Here is an 18513-nt window from a genome sequence, read left to right on the forward strand (position 1 = left end):
GTCAATGGGCGGCGTGAGTTGCAAACAAATGGTCATATTGTGAAAACTATCAGGACTATGGCTTAGCCGTGGACATTTTTAGTGGCAGCAGGGATAGCTGAATGTTTTGATATAAGATTTGTGTAGGTGGGCTTGAAAATGAGGGAGTGATGGCAATTTAGAAATCATGTCCTGATTTTTCTGCTCACACTCTAGCTTTTGTCAGCTCCCACTCTAGTTTTGAACATTCCGCCATTCATTCCTATGGGACCAATTTCACCACAAAAATGCCGATATTTCGTGAACCATTCGGCGAAACGTTCCACAAAGTAATAGCACACCAATCGGGAACAATCCACATGTTTCTGTATATTACTGTCTATGTAGTGTAAAAACTGTGGGAGGAGTTAGGGTGGTAAATTTGGGTATAATAATAAGAATATATATGTGAGATAACAGTAAGTGGTCTTGCCATGCAAGAACACTTAATTATATTTTCAAATCTCTAAGGCTCCTTTCACATTTTGCATTATGTCAGCACATTAATACCCTGTGCTAATGGGTTGGCAGCGCACCTTTAAAGCAGGAAGAATTGGATGTGGCCCCTTTTTTTGACCACAGTGCACCAAAAAGTATGGCATGGTGTACTGCAGTGCGGGTGCATTGCCTACTACTGTAATAGTGTGTTGCATTACTAATGAAAATAAAAATGGCACCCCCAACGCATGGCAGTTTGTGTTTTTGTGCATGGCGGTAATGCGTGTTTAATACACAGCATAAATGGGAATGGATCTTAAAGGGCTTATCTTATGGATCAGTTGAATTGTATATTATAGATTTTTTTCTGTATTTTATATACATATTTTATTATTTGACTGGACTTTTTTAACATATATCAGTAGCTAGCAAGGTGTAATGCGTTCTGTAGAACAGGGTCTCCAAACTTTCAAAGGGCCAGTTAACATTCCTTCAGGCTTTAGGGGGGCTGGCTGGTGGCTACTGGGAGTAATCTAGGCCCCATAATTGGTTTTAGTGGGATGAATAGTGCTCCAACATTGGTATCGGTGAAAGGAATAATGCTCCATCTTTGGTGTCAGTGGGGGAATGGGGCCCCATCGTTGGTGTCAGTTGAAGGAGTAGGGCCCCAGCATTGGTGTTAGTGGGGGGGGAATGGTGCCCCAGGGGGCGGATAAAGGCAAGCAAAGGGCCATAGTTGGGAAACCATTTCTCTAGAATCATAGAAGATAAATATCAGATAAGCTCTTACCAAAAGCTTCTCAAAGCACTTCAGAAACTTTTCAGAATCGTTTTGAAAAGTTTTTCAGCTTATTTCCAATACAGACATCAGGAAGTGGTTGCAGAATTTGACTCTTGTTTGATGGTGGACAGCAAAAAGGAAGAAGGGCACACCAGCCTAGTGCAATACCAAATGGTACATTAATTAAAATGTAAAACACAGACAATTATGCTCACAAAGCCAAATGAGTGTAAGGCACATACCATGAACCAGAAGGGAACCCCAACTGTAGTGCCACTTTGTAGTTCCAGATAGGCACAAACCAGGCCCTGACTGGCCTTGGGGGAACACTGGGTCGCATGTCCTAAGGATGATCAGACAGCTAATGGGCATGGAGTGGGGTGCCGGCACCAGGGGCAAACTAACCATTCGGGCACTTGTGCACTGCCCAAGGGCCCAGGGTCAGAGGGGGCCCCATGACAGGCTCCTGGAAGGTTGGGTGGATGGCACATGCGGGTTCCGGGTTAAGTCCTGAAAGGAGAGAGAGACTGACAGAGCTCGAGAGAGCACGAGAAGGAGGAAGACACTTCTCGGACCAGTGAGAGAACTCGGGGTGTAACAGTGGCAGGCGGGAGAGCTGTGTGTGATCGGAGAGCTGAGAACTGGAGTGTGACAGGCTGAGAGAGCCTGAGGGGAGACGCGTCTGTGGGAGGCAGGCTTTGTGGTCATTTTATGTATTAGGGGGCCCTGAGAGTGATCTGGGGGGGGGCACATTGTACCATAATGGAGACCATGTGTTCCAAGAAGGGGGTTGTGTGCTCACTATAACTTCATATTATTGGGGGACAGTGCCATAATTTTGAGTAGCAGACATACTGATCACCACTCTTTTTTCTCTCACCCCCCTCTCTTACTCCGCCCTCTCTCACTTAAAGGGGAACTCCAGGGAAATGTAAACAAACATGTATCTAGTACACAGTGCTGTTTTATTTCAATGGTGCCATAAGGAAATAAGTAACTAAAGGGAAAATCTTTTCTTTTTTTTTTTTGGATAGAGTGGAGAGGGATTAGAACCCGACAGGTTTTTATATATCGCATATATCAAGCACCTGGCTCTCACCCGTGGGTGTCTGTCTGTCAAAAGTGACTGAAGCAGGCTAAACATAACTAAAAGACATCAGACTCTGGTGCAGTTGTGCATGGGAGCCAATCATCTTCTAACTTCAGCTTGTTCAGTTAGGATTTGGCAATAAAAAATTAAAGCGGATTAATTTTTATGCAGAATTGCACCAGATTTTGCTCTCTTCAATAATAGTAAATAACCCCCTGTGTTTGAAGGGTAAACCCTATTCATCAGAGCGCCAAATATTGGCAAATTCAACAGAAACTGGCTGACATTCGGCCTGTATATCCCCCCGTCAGAATGCAATAGCTCAGCAGGGAGATCACTTATTAACATTGATAGTTAGTACAGAGACCTCCTCATGAGCTCCTCAGTGGTGTGTACCAGGCATAATGAATAGGGTTTATCTTCAAAACATGAGAGTATCTGCTCTGCATTGGGTGTCGTTTGTGCCTATCTAGAACTATAAAGTGAGGTTATACTTGGAGTCACCTTCTGGTTCATGTTATGTACCTTACACTGATTTGGCTTTTTGAGTATAATTGTCTGTGTTTTATCATTTTAAAAACTGGTACCATTTGGTAATGCACTAGGCTGGTGCACCCTTCTTCCTTTTTATTGTCCCCCTTTGATGGGGGGCTGCAAAGCTTGGAAGCTACTTGGTTACCTGTGGAATATCCAAGTCTAAAAGAATATCCTCTAAGTTGCGTTCTCCAGCTGCTTGCCACTGTGATTTACTGCACATGAGCATGGAGGAGTTGTCTTCATTTATGCACTTGTTGAACACTTGTTGAATGCAGCTGCCAAAAAAGCACAGCAACGCAAAAGGACACAAAGACCCCTTTCACACGGGCCTTCCGCATGTCCATTTTTCATTTGTCCGTTGACGAGTGAAAAATGGACACCCATTTATTTCTATGGACTAGCTGATGTAAACGGATGATCATCTGTTTATATCCATTACTGTCCGCATCCGTTAACATACTTTTTGTTTTTTTTGTTAATGGAAGAAAACCCTATTTTTCACCCGTAAAAAAAAATGGAACAGATGTAAACTGATGAAAAATGGATGAAAAACAGATGAAAAAGGGAAGAAAAACTGATCCATTTTTTTCTTGGAAAAAACGTGTCTGAACTGATGAAAAAATGGAACACCCATGTGAAAGGACTCAAACACTTACCTTGAATACACATGTGTACTAACACATTCCCTTGCATTTGCAAGATGCTTCCCATCCGCCCTATAGAAGTAATACTGCTACAGTACAGGGCGGCACGGGTGCGCAAAAATCACGTGTACTATGCAATTTTGCATTTCCGGGTAGGGGGCCATACAAAGCACTGTGCTTACAGTGAAACACACACACCATACAGTAAAACAGCACACAGTTAACCCTTTGAACACCACAGATGTTAACTCCTTCCTACCCAGTTCCATTAGTACAGTGTCAGTGCTTTTTATTAGCACTGATCACTGTATTGGTGTAACTGGGGATGTCAGTGACACCAAGTCAGTTCCCCCCAGTGCCAGAATGCCCACCTCAGTCCCACAGACCCGCTATAAGTTGCTGATTGCTGCTATTACTAGTAAAAAAAAAAAAAAATCCCAGTATATATACCGCCATTTGTAGACGATAAACTTTCACGTAAACCAATTAATTTACACGTATTGGGATTTTTTTTTTTAGCAAAGACATGTAGCAGAATACATTGTGGCCTAAATTTATGATGACATTTGCCTTTTTACATTTTTTTACTGGACATATTTAATAGCAAAATGTCGAAAATATAGTTTTTTTTCTCAAAATTGTCAGGTTTTTTTTATAGCGCAAAAAATGAAAAAACGCACAGGCGATAAAATACCACCTCAAGCTCTATTCATGGGGGAAAAAGGACATAAATTTCATTTGGGTGCAGTGTTGCATGACCGCACAATTGTCAGTTAAAATAACGCAGCATCATAACACAAAAAATGGCCTGGTCAGGAAGGGGGGTAAATCTTCTGGAGGTGTTTACAAGGATTCCTAAACACCTGCTATTAACATTTGTTTGAAAAGCTGGCACTCCTCGGTTGTTTTGTTTTTTGTTTGTCCTTTATTTTAAAAAGTTTTAATTATTGATCCTAAATGTAGTCATTTGTACAATTTGATCTAGTGCAGTAGTAAACTATACAGTTCATCTGTATTCCATGTAACTAACTTGCAGTTAGCTGCAGATATTAGATGGTACCTGGAGATGCAGATTGATGGTTTCTGTTAAAATGTGTGCTTGGATTGCCCAAAAGTGCCAGCTAGTGTCATAGAGATAGATGTGTGAAGCCAGTCACCAGTGACAGAGAACTAATCTCAGAACAATCAATGGCATTCAGGGGAGAAAAAACCCATTGTTCGCTTATCCATTTGTCAAGCATGAAACAGAAGGTTTCAGGTTTACATCCCTCATCCAGGGGTGTATTTACCACAAGGCAAATAAGGCATTTGCCTAGGGCGGCATTTTTCAGGGGGGGGGGCAGCACTGCCCCTTGGAAGGAGGGACGGAAGAAGGGATACACGTGGCGAGGGGACCTGGTGGGTTCCGAGAGATGCTGTGGGTTTCATGATGGTGTATGCACAGCCCTACTCTCGTTCCCGGGGATGTCCGGAGCTGTGAAGGTGAGTATCTTTCTCTCCCTCACCATGGTGGATGGTGGCTGGTGTATAGGGGGCAGTAGTAGTGGAAGGCTCGGGTGGAGGGCAGGGGTGTTCTTGGTCAATGTCAGGCTCTTTATGCAGGGGGGGGGGTGCCAATTTTTGCATTGCCTAGGGCGGCACAAAATCTAAATACACCACTGCCCTCAGCAACTTCACCTCTAACATTAGGAGCCTGTGGTTTGATCAACCCCTCAATCATAACAGTAGCTCTTCTCCTTACATACTGTATATGCCAAGGTGATTTAGAAGACCCTCTCAAATACTGTATATGCTGCTCTGAACATTTTGTTGTATAATTGGCTACAGATTGTTTTTATACATCCTGTTTCTTTAGATTACATGAATTTTAATTAGTCTATATTACCACCTTCTTTGGGCACAATCTGTTGTGTAGGTCATAACTTTTCTACAATTCACAAGTAGAGTCACTAAAAGATGAGTCTACTCAAAGTGATATTTTAGTTAAAGGTATGGCTTGGTGGATTGAGCCAGACACTTCTTGTATGTTTTTGGTACTTCATCTGTTAGATCTCCCTGCTTTAGTATTCCTATCGATCTAGGCATTTTGGGTGTAAATAATCACAATCTGCATGGCAAATATAGTGGCTTGTTTTAACAAGATCAACAGGCAGCTTAACTCATCAAAAAGATAAAGAATTAGAATCCAACTGAAAAAAGTTGAATCCAGCTAAAGAAGATACACAATTGTTTTTATTGGCTTTCTTGTAGGACTTGTCAATAAAATAAGAGATTTAGGGGGGATGGGTTACACACCAAAACCCTATAAAAATTAAACTGGATGTATCTGGCAGTACAATTATTCCACAGATGTATTCAAATGTTTGAAAAAAAGGGTTGCTTTTTATTGCCTATGTTTATGTTACATGATCATTTTAGATGCAATTGGCTAATCTGAGCCCTTCTCTAATATTATGAAGGGAATGATACTTGTCAGAACTGTCAATGGGTTAGGGAGATGACCAAAAAACATCTGTTTTCTCACTAGGAGATGCTCTTTCTAGAGCAGCAGCAGGAGTTGAACGCAACACTGCAAAAAGTGGTTAATGAACACAAGAAAAAGGTCATGAGCATTGAGAGAGAGAACCTCGGTAAAATTCACAGCCTCAAAAGTGGTAAGTGTGAAAAGCTGGACCAAAGCTGTAGAACCATTATTTCTTTTATGTACTCAGTTAGAAGTGTGTTTTTTTCCAGGATGGGTTTCCAGAGTTATTAAATCCATTGCCATTGGGTCAACAGTCATTTGACCAAAACTTGACTTCAGGGTCCCTGAGGATCTGTATTTTCCATGATCTATTCTAGATGGTAATATTTCCAATGCTTGAATTAACTGCAAAGAGATATCATGTAATAAATACAATTCAGATCCTCATTTCTTACTCATCTGTACAGTAACATGAGGCTTCCTCCCCTCCTTCATAGGATGATATGTTTCCTGCTCTTTTGAGGAAACATCAATCAAGAAAAATAATTTGCAGCCAATTTTTGATATCTGATAATACATATGAAGCAATAATGAAAAACAGTGAGATAAAGGTTGTGCTTATAAGGGGAATTAAGGAAAAGGGACTTCCTGTAGGGTTCAAAAGTAGGTGGTTACATTTTCCAACATCTTGGACAACCCTGTATTGCGACAGCAAACCCAACAAATAAACAAATTTGATTATTAGGTTTTTATTGGTGTAATTTAAAGTAGAACTATAAGCAAAACTTTTTTTTTTCATTTTGTATAAAGGAAGAGACGATTTTAACACATCATTTTTTTTCACCATCTGTGTCCCATAGTAGAAATTTCTTTTCACTTCCTGTCTCATAGCAAAATGGGAAGTGAGAGGACCCCCACGTCACCAGAACTAGTGTCCCCTTTAGAAAATTTCCCCTCTATTACTTTTTGTGGGGACAACCCATAATTTGCGATTCTCTTTTAGTTTCAATGCTAATGGTAAATAGGACAAATAGAGAGGGTGAATCTCCATAATAGGGGGCATAGACAGCAATAAAAACTGACAAGTGTTCTAATCCCTCTCTACTCTATTGAAAATTATAGAAAAAAGTTTTGCCTTTAGTTTTACTTTTATTATACATAATGCTCAAAAGGCCAAACAGGATTGCAGTTCGCTTCTTGGAGGAAAATTATAAATTACTCCACATTTTTAACATGCTTTTAAACAAATGTATACACGTTATAAGCCTCAGGTCTGATTCTGCATCCTACTTATGAATGAGACATAGATCCCCCACAACACATTAATCTCTGTTTTCCATAGTAAACCCAGATATAATTTTTAGGAAAAAAGAGTTTGATTCTTTCTTTAGCATTGCCCCTCTACAGTGTGTGGTACACTCACAATTTCTTCTTTTGAGGTATTTATTGCTGTTCTTGCTTTTGCTGGATCTGCGTTAAAAAATCCCTGGATTCTTTCTTAGATACACAGAATATAACTGGATACTAACATTTATAGGTAAAGTTGATCCAGGGAATATCCCATTGCCTCTCGGGGATCAGGAAGGAATTTTTTCCCCTACAGGTGCAAATTGGATCATGCTTTGCTGGGTTTTTTGCCTTCCTGGATCAACTATGGGTATAGGATTATAACTTTTTTTTTTTTTTATTAATGGTTGAACTGGATGGACTTTTGTCTTTTTTCAGCCAGACTAACTATGTAACATTTGTTCTATTTTCATGTACTGTCTGACACTCTTCACATTGACAGAAGTGAGAGAAAACCTCTTAATTTACAAAATCTCCACATAAATTAAAACCTGATGGTAGTCATAGCTCGTTTCTACTATTAAAAAAAAAAATTGTGTCTTTGTCTCTGTTAGGAAGATTTTAATAAGACCAGCTGGGACAGCGATAGAAAAACCTGACGGTGGTTTTAAACCTTCCCTATTCTAAATGATTAAAATTCCCTGTGTCCCCCACTGGTGAAATTTACACTCACATCCTCCCCTGTGACACATTGTAACCAGAGCTGCAGAGCTTGCACCTTCATTAACAAGTCAACAATATCAGCTTCAATATTTCTATCCTCACAGCTTCCTTTAAAGCAGATCATGCAATATGTTCAATAATCATTGACAATGTTTTTACAGCGTCTTTACCACTTTCTGGTCATTTTTGTTTTCCTTGTGGTATGAAGCCATGTTCTGCTCCATCAATTTGGCCAGAGAATCTGCCCTTCTTACTTCCAGCTTAAAACTGAACTCCAAGGAAAGTAAATATATCCCCTTGCAGTGGGCTGCCCCCACACTGCAAGGGTTAAGTGCTCATTTAGGCCTTGGTAAACATGAAAAGCATTTTTACCCAATCCTCCAGTACTGCAGTCTCTTCTGCACTTCAGGACTGATCCCTGCAGCCCGTTCTCCCCCTATGCTCTGGCAGTCACAGGTCCTCTGACATCATAAAAGGCTATTGTAGGGTGCATAGTCCTGCATTGGACGTGAGAAAAACTGCTTCTCGTGTCCCCTTGACCTAGAGCAGCATGTACGTTTTGCAGTGCTGGAGCAGGCCCACTGCAAAGGAACTTTTTTCAATAGAGTTGGGCTTTAAGCATTAGAAAAAAGTGGTTAATATGCTTGAAGAGATGGTACTCCACTGCAAGCTGCACTCTTCTCTCTCGTCTTTTGACTGCAGGAGTAGGTTCTCTACAATCATGAGCCACTAAACATGCAACTCTTTGATAATCCAAACAAAGGAAGGGGGAGTCGCTCTCCGTAAATGCCTACTTGAAATGATTGAAGCAAAATGATGCACTGACAATCCACCTGGTAACCAAGACAACCCAATGTGTTTCACTCCTTAAAGGAACCTCATCATGGAGTCCATGATTAAACTCCTAGGAGGATTGAAACATGTTGGGTTATCTTCACACCAGGTTGATTGCTGGTGCATTGCTTTGCTTCAATAAATTCAAGTTGGCTTGTATGGTGAGACGCTTCCATTTCCTATTTTTGGATTATCAATGTGTTACATTTGAAAAATGCTGGAGGGTAGCCATCCCCAAGGGAACCCTTTGGTTTGCATAGGAAGAAACTGTTCACAAGTTGATTTTATGATGCCATAAGCCACTGGACAACTAGGGGTTTATTTACTAAAGCTGGAGAGTCCAAAATCAGACTCTCTTCTGGATAGAAACCAATCAGCTTCTAACCTCAGCTTGTTCAATGAAGCTTTGGCAATGAAACCTGGAAGCTGATTGGTTTCTATGCAGAAGGGAGTCTGATTTTGGACTCTCCAGCTTTAGTAAATAAACCCCCTACTGTCTGCATTTGGACACATGGCACTGACTGGCATCAAGCCTAGTCTTACTATTGAGAGGTACCCTCTGTTAAGGTTTCATGATATCATAAAATGACCCTGACAATTGACTAAACAGTTCTATTGGGATTAGTTGATGACCTTCATGTCTATAGGTCCCCATTATAACACCCATAGACCCTTCACCATTGGTCATGATGGATTATTTTAGACAATTACGTTTGTTTCCCCTGAGATAAACCATCACCTGTGGGTGTGGGTCCATAGCCCTCCTAATGCCTCTGTGGGCATAAACATTCATGCCATTTTACATGGTCATCGTGCTTCTTTAGGGCTAGGTTCACATATGTGCGGGTGGTGCAGCTGCGGATCCTCACAAAAATCCGTGCAGCCGCACCACCCACACAGAGGAATGTGGACCTGCGGGCGGGTGCTATTAGTTCTAATGGCATGCCGCCTGCACTGGAAAACGCAACCGTACTGGGAACCAAGGTTCCCGTGCGGGCTGCGTTTTCAGAAGAAGTGCAGGGACTTCTTCCCTGCATGTCACGGGGCAAGGGAGTCCATTCAAATGAATGGGCTCTCGTACCCGCGCAAAACGTGGCCCACACGGCCGCACATATGTGAACTAGGGCTTAGAAAGGGAGACTCTGCCTTTGCTGGATACAACTAATTCATCCATTTCATATTATATTTTCATAAGGGTGTGTTGAGGTCAAAAGTTATAGTTTTGTTTTAATGCAAAAGATATTAGCATTAGGGTTACGGCTATAATACCATTATGTATGGATTAGGCATATGGTTAGAAGTTATGCTGAGGTTTAGTAACTGAAGGGTTGCATTGAGGGTATGGATTACCAGTAAGATGTGAGTTGACCTGAGATTTGAGATAGGGCAGAAAGTCATAGACACTTTAATGGATATTAGGTGTTCAGTTTCAGCAAAGTATTATTGGAATATACTGTATTCTGTTCTTTTTGTGAGACTTCAAACAGTCAACCCTCTCAGTACTGACAGAGTACAATCAGTCAGCAGCCCTCTGCTACAAGGTATTCTTTTAGATCACCCAGTGAAACATACTTTATCACAGCTCAAGATCTTCTAATGACACCACAAGGTTGGTCTAAGTACACTGACCTTGAATATAACCTCTCGTTTAGCAATGGCAACAAGAAAACATCTCAGAAGTTGAAATGTTGCAAAGATATTAATTTTGCATCATTTCCCTACAAAACCAAGATCTTTTATGACTTAAAATGTGAATATTTCTTGTTAAAAGTCCTCTGTAATTTGCATGCCAGTCATTGAGATGTAGATTGAGAATCTGGATGTTGTAAGGCATCTCAAGGTCTATTAGGACCACGAATGTTTGTTTTTGGGGTTTTTTTTCAAAATAAGGGTCATTTTGAAAATTCAAAATGTTCTCTGCATTCCATATCACAACTCATCTTTTTTTCATAAAATCTAATAATCCTAATCAGTACATGCACCAAAAAGTCTCAAAGCCCATGAAATCAAATGCTTATAAGCTTCCCTTTAGGATCTCTACAAAGTAGTAGCTTAGTCCTTTTTTCAAAATGTTAATTAATTATTTTTATCATCCCAAAGCAATCTGCGTTAGGAGGCATCCCTAGCAATGTTCTTAGGTTCACTGTTTTGGTAGTTTCATCCTTTTAAATTAATCTTGAAAGATATAAGTAAAGGTACTTAAACGTGTTACTAAACCCAGGTCCCTGCATTCACTATATCTGGTCTCCCACAGTACACAGAACATGGAAGTGCAATTATTTTAGTAAATTTAAAACTGCTAAATACCTTTTCCCATGATCAGCTAGAGCAGTCTTGTGACTTCTATCAGTGTTCAGCTGAGCACTGGTTAAAACTTGTAGGAGGAGTTTTCTTTCTGCTCTAGGAGGATGCAGGACCCCTGACCTCTGGCTGGACAGTGCTGATTGGCCCTGTGCTGATCACATGCACTCTCTCAAGAAAAATAAAACACATCTCTAGCAATACACACTAAACTGAGCATGTGCGGAAGGGCTACAGGTTCAGTCTGTCTTATCAGCGTGGGCATTTGAACAAGAGGAGAGAAAGGATCAAACGGCCTTTTTACACAATGCAGAGGATTAACCCCTTAGATTCCACAGTGAATATAACAAGCATGCTTTACTACATATACAGACTGATGTGGGTTTAGTAACACTTTAAATACTCATATTACATTCGGGTAAAGGTTTTGCAAAAATACAAATTTAGTCTGAGATATATATTATCTAGAAGGCTTTCTGTTCTTAGTAAAACTGTTTTTCACTTTAAAGTGAGATGTTTTCATGTCCCTGGCAGCTCGTGAGTCTGTCATTCTAAGACTGGAGGAGCGACATCTACAGGAGAAATATCAGCTTTTCCGTCACCAGGTGGTTGAACAACATACTCTGCAGAGGCAACAGCTACGCAAAAGGCATGAGAAGGTAAGCGCAAGTACAGAGTATCATAAGCTGATATTAGTACATACAGTTTTACGAAGCAAGTTTTGATCATGAACATTGTATTTTCATTTTTCTGAGGCCTCTCTGCCTTGTCCAATCAGAGAACGATTTGTAACATTCAGAAAATGTCGTGCTAAGCTGCTTACCTTCTGTGTTCAGAATACAGCAGGCTGGTCTCTCAGCACGGAACCCGGAAGCAAGTGGAGATCATTGTGACTAGCTGGACCAATGTAACTACGTCTAAAATATCCATACCTGCATCGGTCAGGTATGGAAAAAACATAGTTGCATTAGTCCAAGCTGAACCAATGTACTGTAACTACGCACAAAATATACATGCCTAGAATTCTTCTTTAAAAATGGCAGTTTAAAGTGGAACCTCAGTAAGGCTCCGTTCACACCAAAGCAGTTTGCTTTTTGTCCATTTTGCAGTGCTTTTTGCAGTTCATTTTGTGTTTTTCTACACGTGGGTGTTCCACGTTTTGTTCAGCTCTTTTTTTTTTTAACCGCTTCACACCAGTGCCTCCCAGCCCTATAAGGGTTTCAGAAGTCTGGAGGCAGGGTGGGGTTTAGGGTCATGTGACTGCCATGACACGCCATCATGGCGGTCACATGATCGGGAAAGGTCCCGATCGAAAGAGGAGATCAGGACCTTTCTGTGAGTACTGGACATGTGTGCTGGGAGCGCACAGGGCTTGCGCTATCAGCACATATGTTCTTTTTTAATAGACCGCAAATGTGCGGCCGCTCAGCGTCTAGGCCCAGACACCAGGAGTCCGTACATTTGCGTTCGGCCGGCATGGAGAGGTTAAAGTGGAATTTTTTTTTTTTTGCTGGGCAGAATAAAAACGCAAATCGCGGCAAAAGCGCACTACCATTCATTTCAGCAGATTCTCCATTGAACTCTATTGTAGCAAAAATGCTGCTTTTTGCTTTTAAAAACATCCCCGACCCTTTCAAAAATTGCAGCAGCTCAAAAAAGCAGAGATGTGAAAATGTTCCATAGGAAACCATGTTGAATGGACTGTAATGTGTTTCTGCAAAAGGCACTAAAAACGCATTGGTGTGAACGGAGCCTTACTGAGGTTCCACTTTAAACTGCCATTTAAACAGCAAAGTACACAGTGGAAATGCATATATGTGAACTGTTTTACCTGTCAAAGGATTTGTACTGTATTTCTGTTCAGTTACACCCCAGTCGCATCAAACCCTACTTTGAAATTGTGCGACGTACACTGAAGTCGCACGATTTCAAAATCGGATGACATGACGATTTCAGGTGCGATTTACAAGACGTCTGATACAGATGTCTATGCAAATCGCATCAAAAGTAGTGCATGTACTGCTTTAGAAATCAGTGCAGTTTCAACCAACTCAAAGCCACGCCGATATGACAGTTCTAATTGTGGACAATAGGCTGCGATTTGCAAGTCGCATGGCATGCAAATCACATGCCAATTTGCATCAAGTGTTACCGGTGTCTTAGTCTAGCAGTTCACACAACCCTTCCACACTGCACAGCCAGGTAAGGGACTCCTCTATTCCTCAAATTCACAGCCTGCTTTATGTCTTCACCTCTACCTTGCTCATTGGACAATTAATAAGCCCAGTCACAGCAATGACACATTGTCCAGGGACCTGTCAGATAATACAAGGCTGACAAATCATTTGGCAGCTGAAACAATTCACACTTGTTTAGTTTAACTGTGGATGCAGCCATTTGCCTGGAGTATGTACAGTATTTTTTTGTCTGTTAAGGTTTGCTAAAGCAGTATGTGGGAAAAAAACCCCTTATTCCTACCAATATGACTAACAATATAAACCTGTCAGGAAATGGAGCGACTCAAACATTACCAAAGCATCTTGCTGGAAGAACTAAAAAATCAGCAACAGCAGGAAAGATCCCGAGCGCAGAAGGCTCAGCGTGCAGAAGCCAGGAAACGCCAAGCTATGTTCAAAGAGAGACTGAAGAGCCAAGGCATGAGTCTATCAGAGCAAAAAGAGAGGAACAAGCAGGTAATATTACAGCATTCTATATCCCTAGGACAGCATTTCCAAAGGGCCCTGTACTGGGAAATGTCCCTGGGTGGTACCGAGAAAGGTCCTCTGTTCAAAATAAGTACTGGGTAGAGTTCAGTTCTGATTAAACTAGAAACCCAGGAGGCAGGGAAGACCAATTGTGCAGAGAATTTAGGTAAACTGGATAATTTATCCACTTGCCCTCCAGAGGATCTACAACCCCCCCCAGGCCATTTTTTGCGATACGGCGCTGCATTACTTTAACTGACAATTGCGCAGTCATGCAACATTGTACCTAAATTAAATTTATGTCCTTTTTTTCCCCCCCACAAATAGAGCTTTCTTTTGGTGGTATTTGATCATTTGATTGCCTCTGAGGTTTTTATTTTTTGCACTATAAACAAAAAAAAAACGACAATTTTGAAAAAAAAAAAATCAGAACTATATTTTTGACTTTTTGCTATTAAACATGTCCAGTGAAAACATTTTAAAAATCAAATTTCTTCAGATTTAGGCCAACATGTATTTAGCCATGTCTTTGCTAAAAAAAACCTAAAATTTCCAATACGTGTAAATTAATTGGCTTACGTGAAAGTTATAGCGTTTACAAATGGCGGTATATATACTGGAATTTTTTTTTTACTAGTAATGGCGGTGATCAGCGACTTATAGCAGGACTGTGGGACTACGGAGGGCATTCTGACAATGGGGGGGAACTGACTTGGTGTCACTGACATCCCCAGTGACACAAATACAGTGATCAGTGCTAATAAAAAGCACTGACCTGGTATTAATGATACTGAGCAGGAAGGGGTTAACAACTGGGGCAATCAAAGGGTTAACTGTGTGCTGTATGCCGTTTCACATTCTGTGCTGTGTGTGTGCTTCACTGTAAGCACACTGCTTTGTATGGCTGTGCTATGCAGAGCCATACAAAGCAGTGTGCAGGAGCTGACAGGGGAGAGATCTGTGTTGCTTATACTCTCTCCCCATCGGTAATACTCTGTGATCACCGGGTGCTAGCGAGTAATCACCGTCCGGGACCCAGTGATTGAAAGCTGAGACTGCGAATGGCGGCACAGGTAGGGCGTGCGTGTGTCTCTCGCACACCCCCTACCTGGAAATGCAAAATCATTATATATATATATATATATATATATATATACATCACATGCACATGTGATTTTGCGCTCCCCTGCCACCCTGTAGCAGTATTTCTGCTATAGGGTCGAGGGGAAGTGGATAAAAAGGAAAGAAAAACCCTATTAAAGTGACACTTAATTCTATATTTATATTCTAAAGTAATCCATACACATCCACTACTTAAACTACCTGTATTCTGATTTTCATGAAATAATTTCTTACTGCGTTTTTCTGCCCCCCCCCCCCCCCGTAAAATCCTCCTCTCTAAGCTCCTAAACCTCTCCTTTTCCCTCTCACTTATGTTTGTAACAAGCAGTGCACATAAGTTGGGGTCATGTGCACTACTCTATGCACACTAAACATTCCATAGCCCTTAGTCCATCTCTGAAGCAAGCTGAAGATGTTGGCTATGTTCCTACATATAGTGAGACCATGGAGAACAAAGGTAGCTACCCTCTAACAGGAAATTACAAACAAATAAAATTGGAGATTTAGAGGAGGCTGAGAGCTATATAAGGTACTTGGTTTAAAGTGGTTGTAAAAAGCAGAAGGTTTTTGACCTTTGCATTCTGCTTGTGATCTTGAGCCAGCAATGTACATGAGAGCCCAGGCTCTCTCAGCTCTCTTGCTCCTCAATGGCTCCCGCTGCTGTCAATCAGAGCCAGTGACGAGGGAGTGGAGCTCGGACCCATCCCCCATTCCGAGTATCCCCAGAACAAGTGGCTTGCTATGGGGGCACTTGGCAGGAGGGTGGAGCCAGTAGCACCATCATGGGAAGCCAGAAGCGGAGGACTGGATCTGCACTTTGCAAAACCATTGCACAGACTAGGTAAGTATGACATGTTTGTTATTTCAGTAAAATAAAAAATGAAGATTTAAAATCAATTTAAGTTAAGAATACATACTTAAATAGGTCTATTTTGTTATTTTTTTTGTTTAAGTTGCAGACTTTGGGCGTAATACACACACCCAAAAAAGATCATCATTGTACCCAGGACGTGTAGCACGTCCAGTCCTTCTGCCCTTCTCCCCCCCTCCCAGTACACAGCAATTCAGTTCCGATTAATCAAAGCCGGATTAATGTGCACACAGAGTAAATCACAGTTTTCCGATTAAAAAAAAAATGCAGTCTGACAGTGTTTATATATAAGACTTGCTCAGACTACAGAAAGATACAATGTAATATATTGTTACATTTGTGTCATTCTGTTCATTCATCTGCAGATCAAAGGGATAAACATCCATGCAGATGAAGTCAGTTAAAGCAACCTGAGAAGTGAAAAGAGTTTTTTTTTTTTTTTAATAAAATGTTTCTCCATTTAAACCCATATGAATTCTTAAGTTTACTCTAATCAGCCATAGCTAACTCCTTATTCTCCTTATCCATTCAATTATTATTTTCCTACTGTTTTTTTTCTGTTAATTTCTCATCTAATTTATTAACCATTGATATTTAATTTTTTTGTTTTTGTTTGCTTTGTTCCTTAATGTTTTTACACCTTTAACATATATTTACATTCTTTCCATTTAAAAAAGTGCAACATTGAAAAAAAGTGCAACACTGAAAAAAAACCCACTTTCATTTGTAAATAACTTTGCAATGCTTTGTACCAGAATCATAATTTTAGTGTCATTTTATGCAGGACAAATTACTGAAAATGTGCATTGTGCTGTAATCTGCAGTAACATTATTTATTTTTAAATGAACACTGGTAAAAAACCCAAAAAACTCCAAACTATGGCCCAGGAGCCAGATGCGGCCCTTTGCTTGCCCTCATCCGGCCCTTGGGACACTTTTTCCCACTGATACAAGACACGATTTCTCCCACTGGTATCAACAAGGGAGCATAATTCCTGCTACTGACATCAACAACAGTCACTATTCCTCTCACTGAATCAAACCATGGGGCACTATTCCCCCCACTGACACCAAAAACAGAGCACTATTCCCCCGCTGACACCAACAACAGGGCACTATTCTTCCCACTGACACCAACGATGGGGAACTATTTCTCCAAGTTACACCACGAATAGGGCATTGTTCCTCCCCTAGTGCCAAACATGCATTGTTTAATGCAATGATGCGGGACAATTTCTACTCCCAATGGCCATAGGCCGGCCCCCTTAAAGTGTGAAAGCCAGTAAACTGTCCCTTTGTTTAGAAAGTTTAAAGACCTCGGGTATAAGGATTGTGTAAAAAAAAAAAAATTGTTGGAAGACAATCATGAAAAAAAAGGTTTGTTTGTCCTTTAAAAAAAAATGTAATCGTATATATATATATTTTTTTTTTTTCCTTGTCTTGTTATCTTAAGTATATAGGACAAAGTTATCAGTTAAACAGAGTTTAGTGTCACTTTAAGGGTTACAAGCAAGAAACACTTCTAATCAATTGAAGTTCTATGTAAATCATATGCTCTACTGTATGCTGCTTGTCTATTATACAGTATATGCTCAGTTGATATTTGCCAGGTTTATGATAGGTTTTAAGTGCAGCAGTTTTAGGTGGAGAAGAAAGCTATAGCTACTTCTTACTTGTAGGTTGGTGGTATATGTAGTGTTCGAAGGTTCTCTTTCAACTATGAGCATTACAGATCGCTAAATGCTATAATAGTGAGACTTGACCAGCTAAAGTTTGGAAACGTTCTTATAGGAGAATGAACAGAATATTGTGTGGATAACACTTGTCTTCTTTTCCTGTTGATCATACCACAACAATGAAATGTGTTGTGTGTTTTTATATTAAACTTTTATCTTTAAATAGGATTTTTGTACTCACCATCAAATCCTTTACTTGGAGTCCACTAAGGGATACAGGAAGTCTTAAACCTACGAGTTATATCGTCCCTCACAGAAGATTGGGACATTGGTAAACTATAGGCCACCCCAGGATAACCCCTCTCATTACCAGCTAGCCTCAGTTTAGAGGAAAAGCATACCAAGAATATAATCATAGACACAGAAGAGCAGGGCCTGTGCCCTAATCAACCTAAAAAAAATCATTTTCTGGTAAGAACAGAAATCAAATGTTTTCCCTTGCCATTTGAAGGACACACAAATTCAGACACTGATGAGTCATTCAAAAGCAGTTCCGACTTAGGCCACTTTCAGATGGGGTGGACCTGTCAAGCTCAGTGGGGGATCTCTCCGCTGATCAGGCGGATGACAAGTCTGTGTCCGCTCTGCACAGACACAGACTGCTGTCTTCTATAGGGTGGTCAGATGGAAACGGACCGCCTGTTCCTTTCCATCCAACTGCCATCCGTCTGTTTTTGGTGTACAGGTTCGGATTGGATCCTGGCGGGTGTCAACAGACACTTAAGGTAATAAGTGATGGGCTACTGGTGCTTAGTGGTGATTGATAAGTGTCCTCATAACATGATACAATAGTCCCAATAAGTCGTGCAAAAGTGGTTGACTCCGTGCTGAAAAGTGTCTAATATTATGCACTCACCAGAAAGCGCATAATATGCGCATTTGAGTTGTCAGACCACTCCTGGTCCTAGAAAGCTGAACCTGTGTGGATCATCTGGCAAGCTGTCACTCTGATGGGGATAACC

The 18513-nt window shown here is 40.8% G+C and overlaps 1 protein-coding gene across 1 annotated transcript in view; it reads left to right on the forward strand.

Moving 5' to 3' along the window:
- The window catches only part of LOC149459047 (uncharacterized), an 84127-nt gene that overhangs the window by 47419 nt on the left and 18195 nt on the right, over positions 1 to 18513 (forward strand). Inside the window, exons 13-15 of the mRNA XM_089681716.1 lie at positions 6036 to 6162; positions 11652 to 11776; positions 13625 to 13810. Coding sequence (XP_089537842.1) covers positions 6036 to 6162; positions 11652 to 11776; positions 13625 to 13810 — 438 coding nt within the window. The remainder of the gene's footprint in view (positions 1 to 6035; positions 6163 to 11651; positions 11777 to 13624; positions 13811 to 18513) is intronic.

This window comes from Staurois parvus, unplaced genomic scaffold (assembly GCF_062004578.1).
Source record: "Staurois parvus isolate SC_StPar_1 unplaced genomic scaffold, SC_StPar_1.0 ptg000276l, whole genome shotgun sequence".
Classification (NCBI taxonomy): Eukaryota; Metazoa; Chordata; class Amphibia; order Anura; family Ranidae; genus Staurois; species Staurois parvus.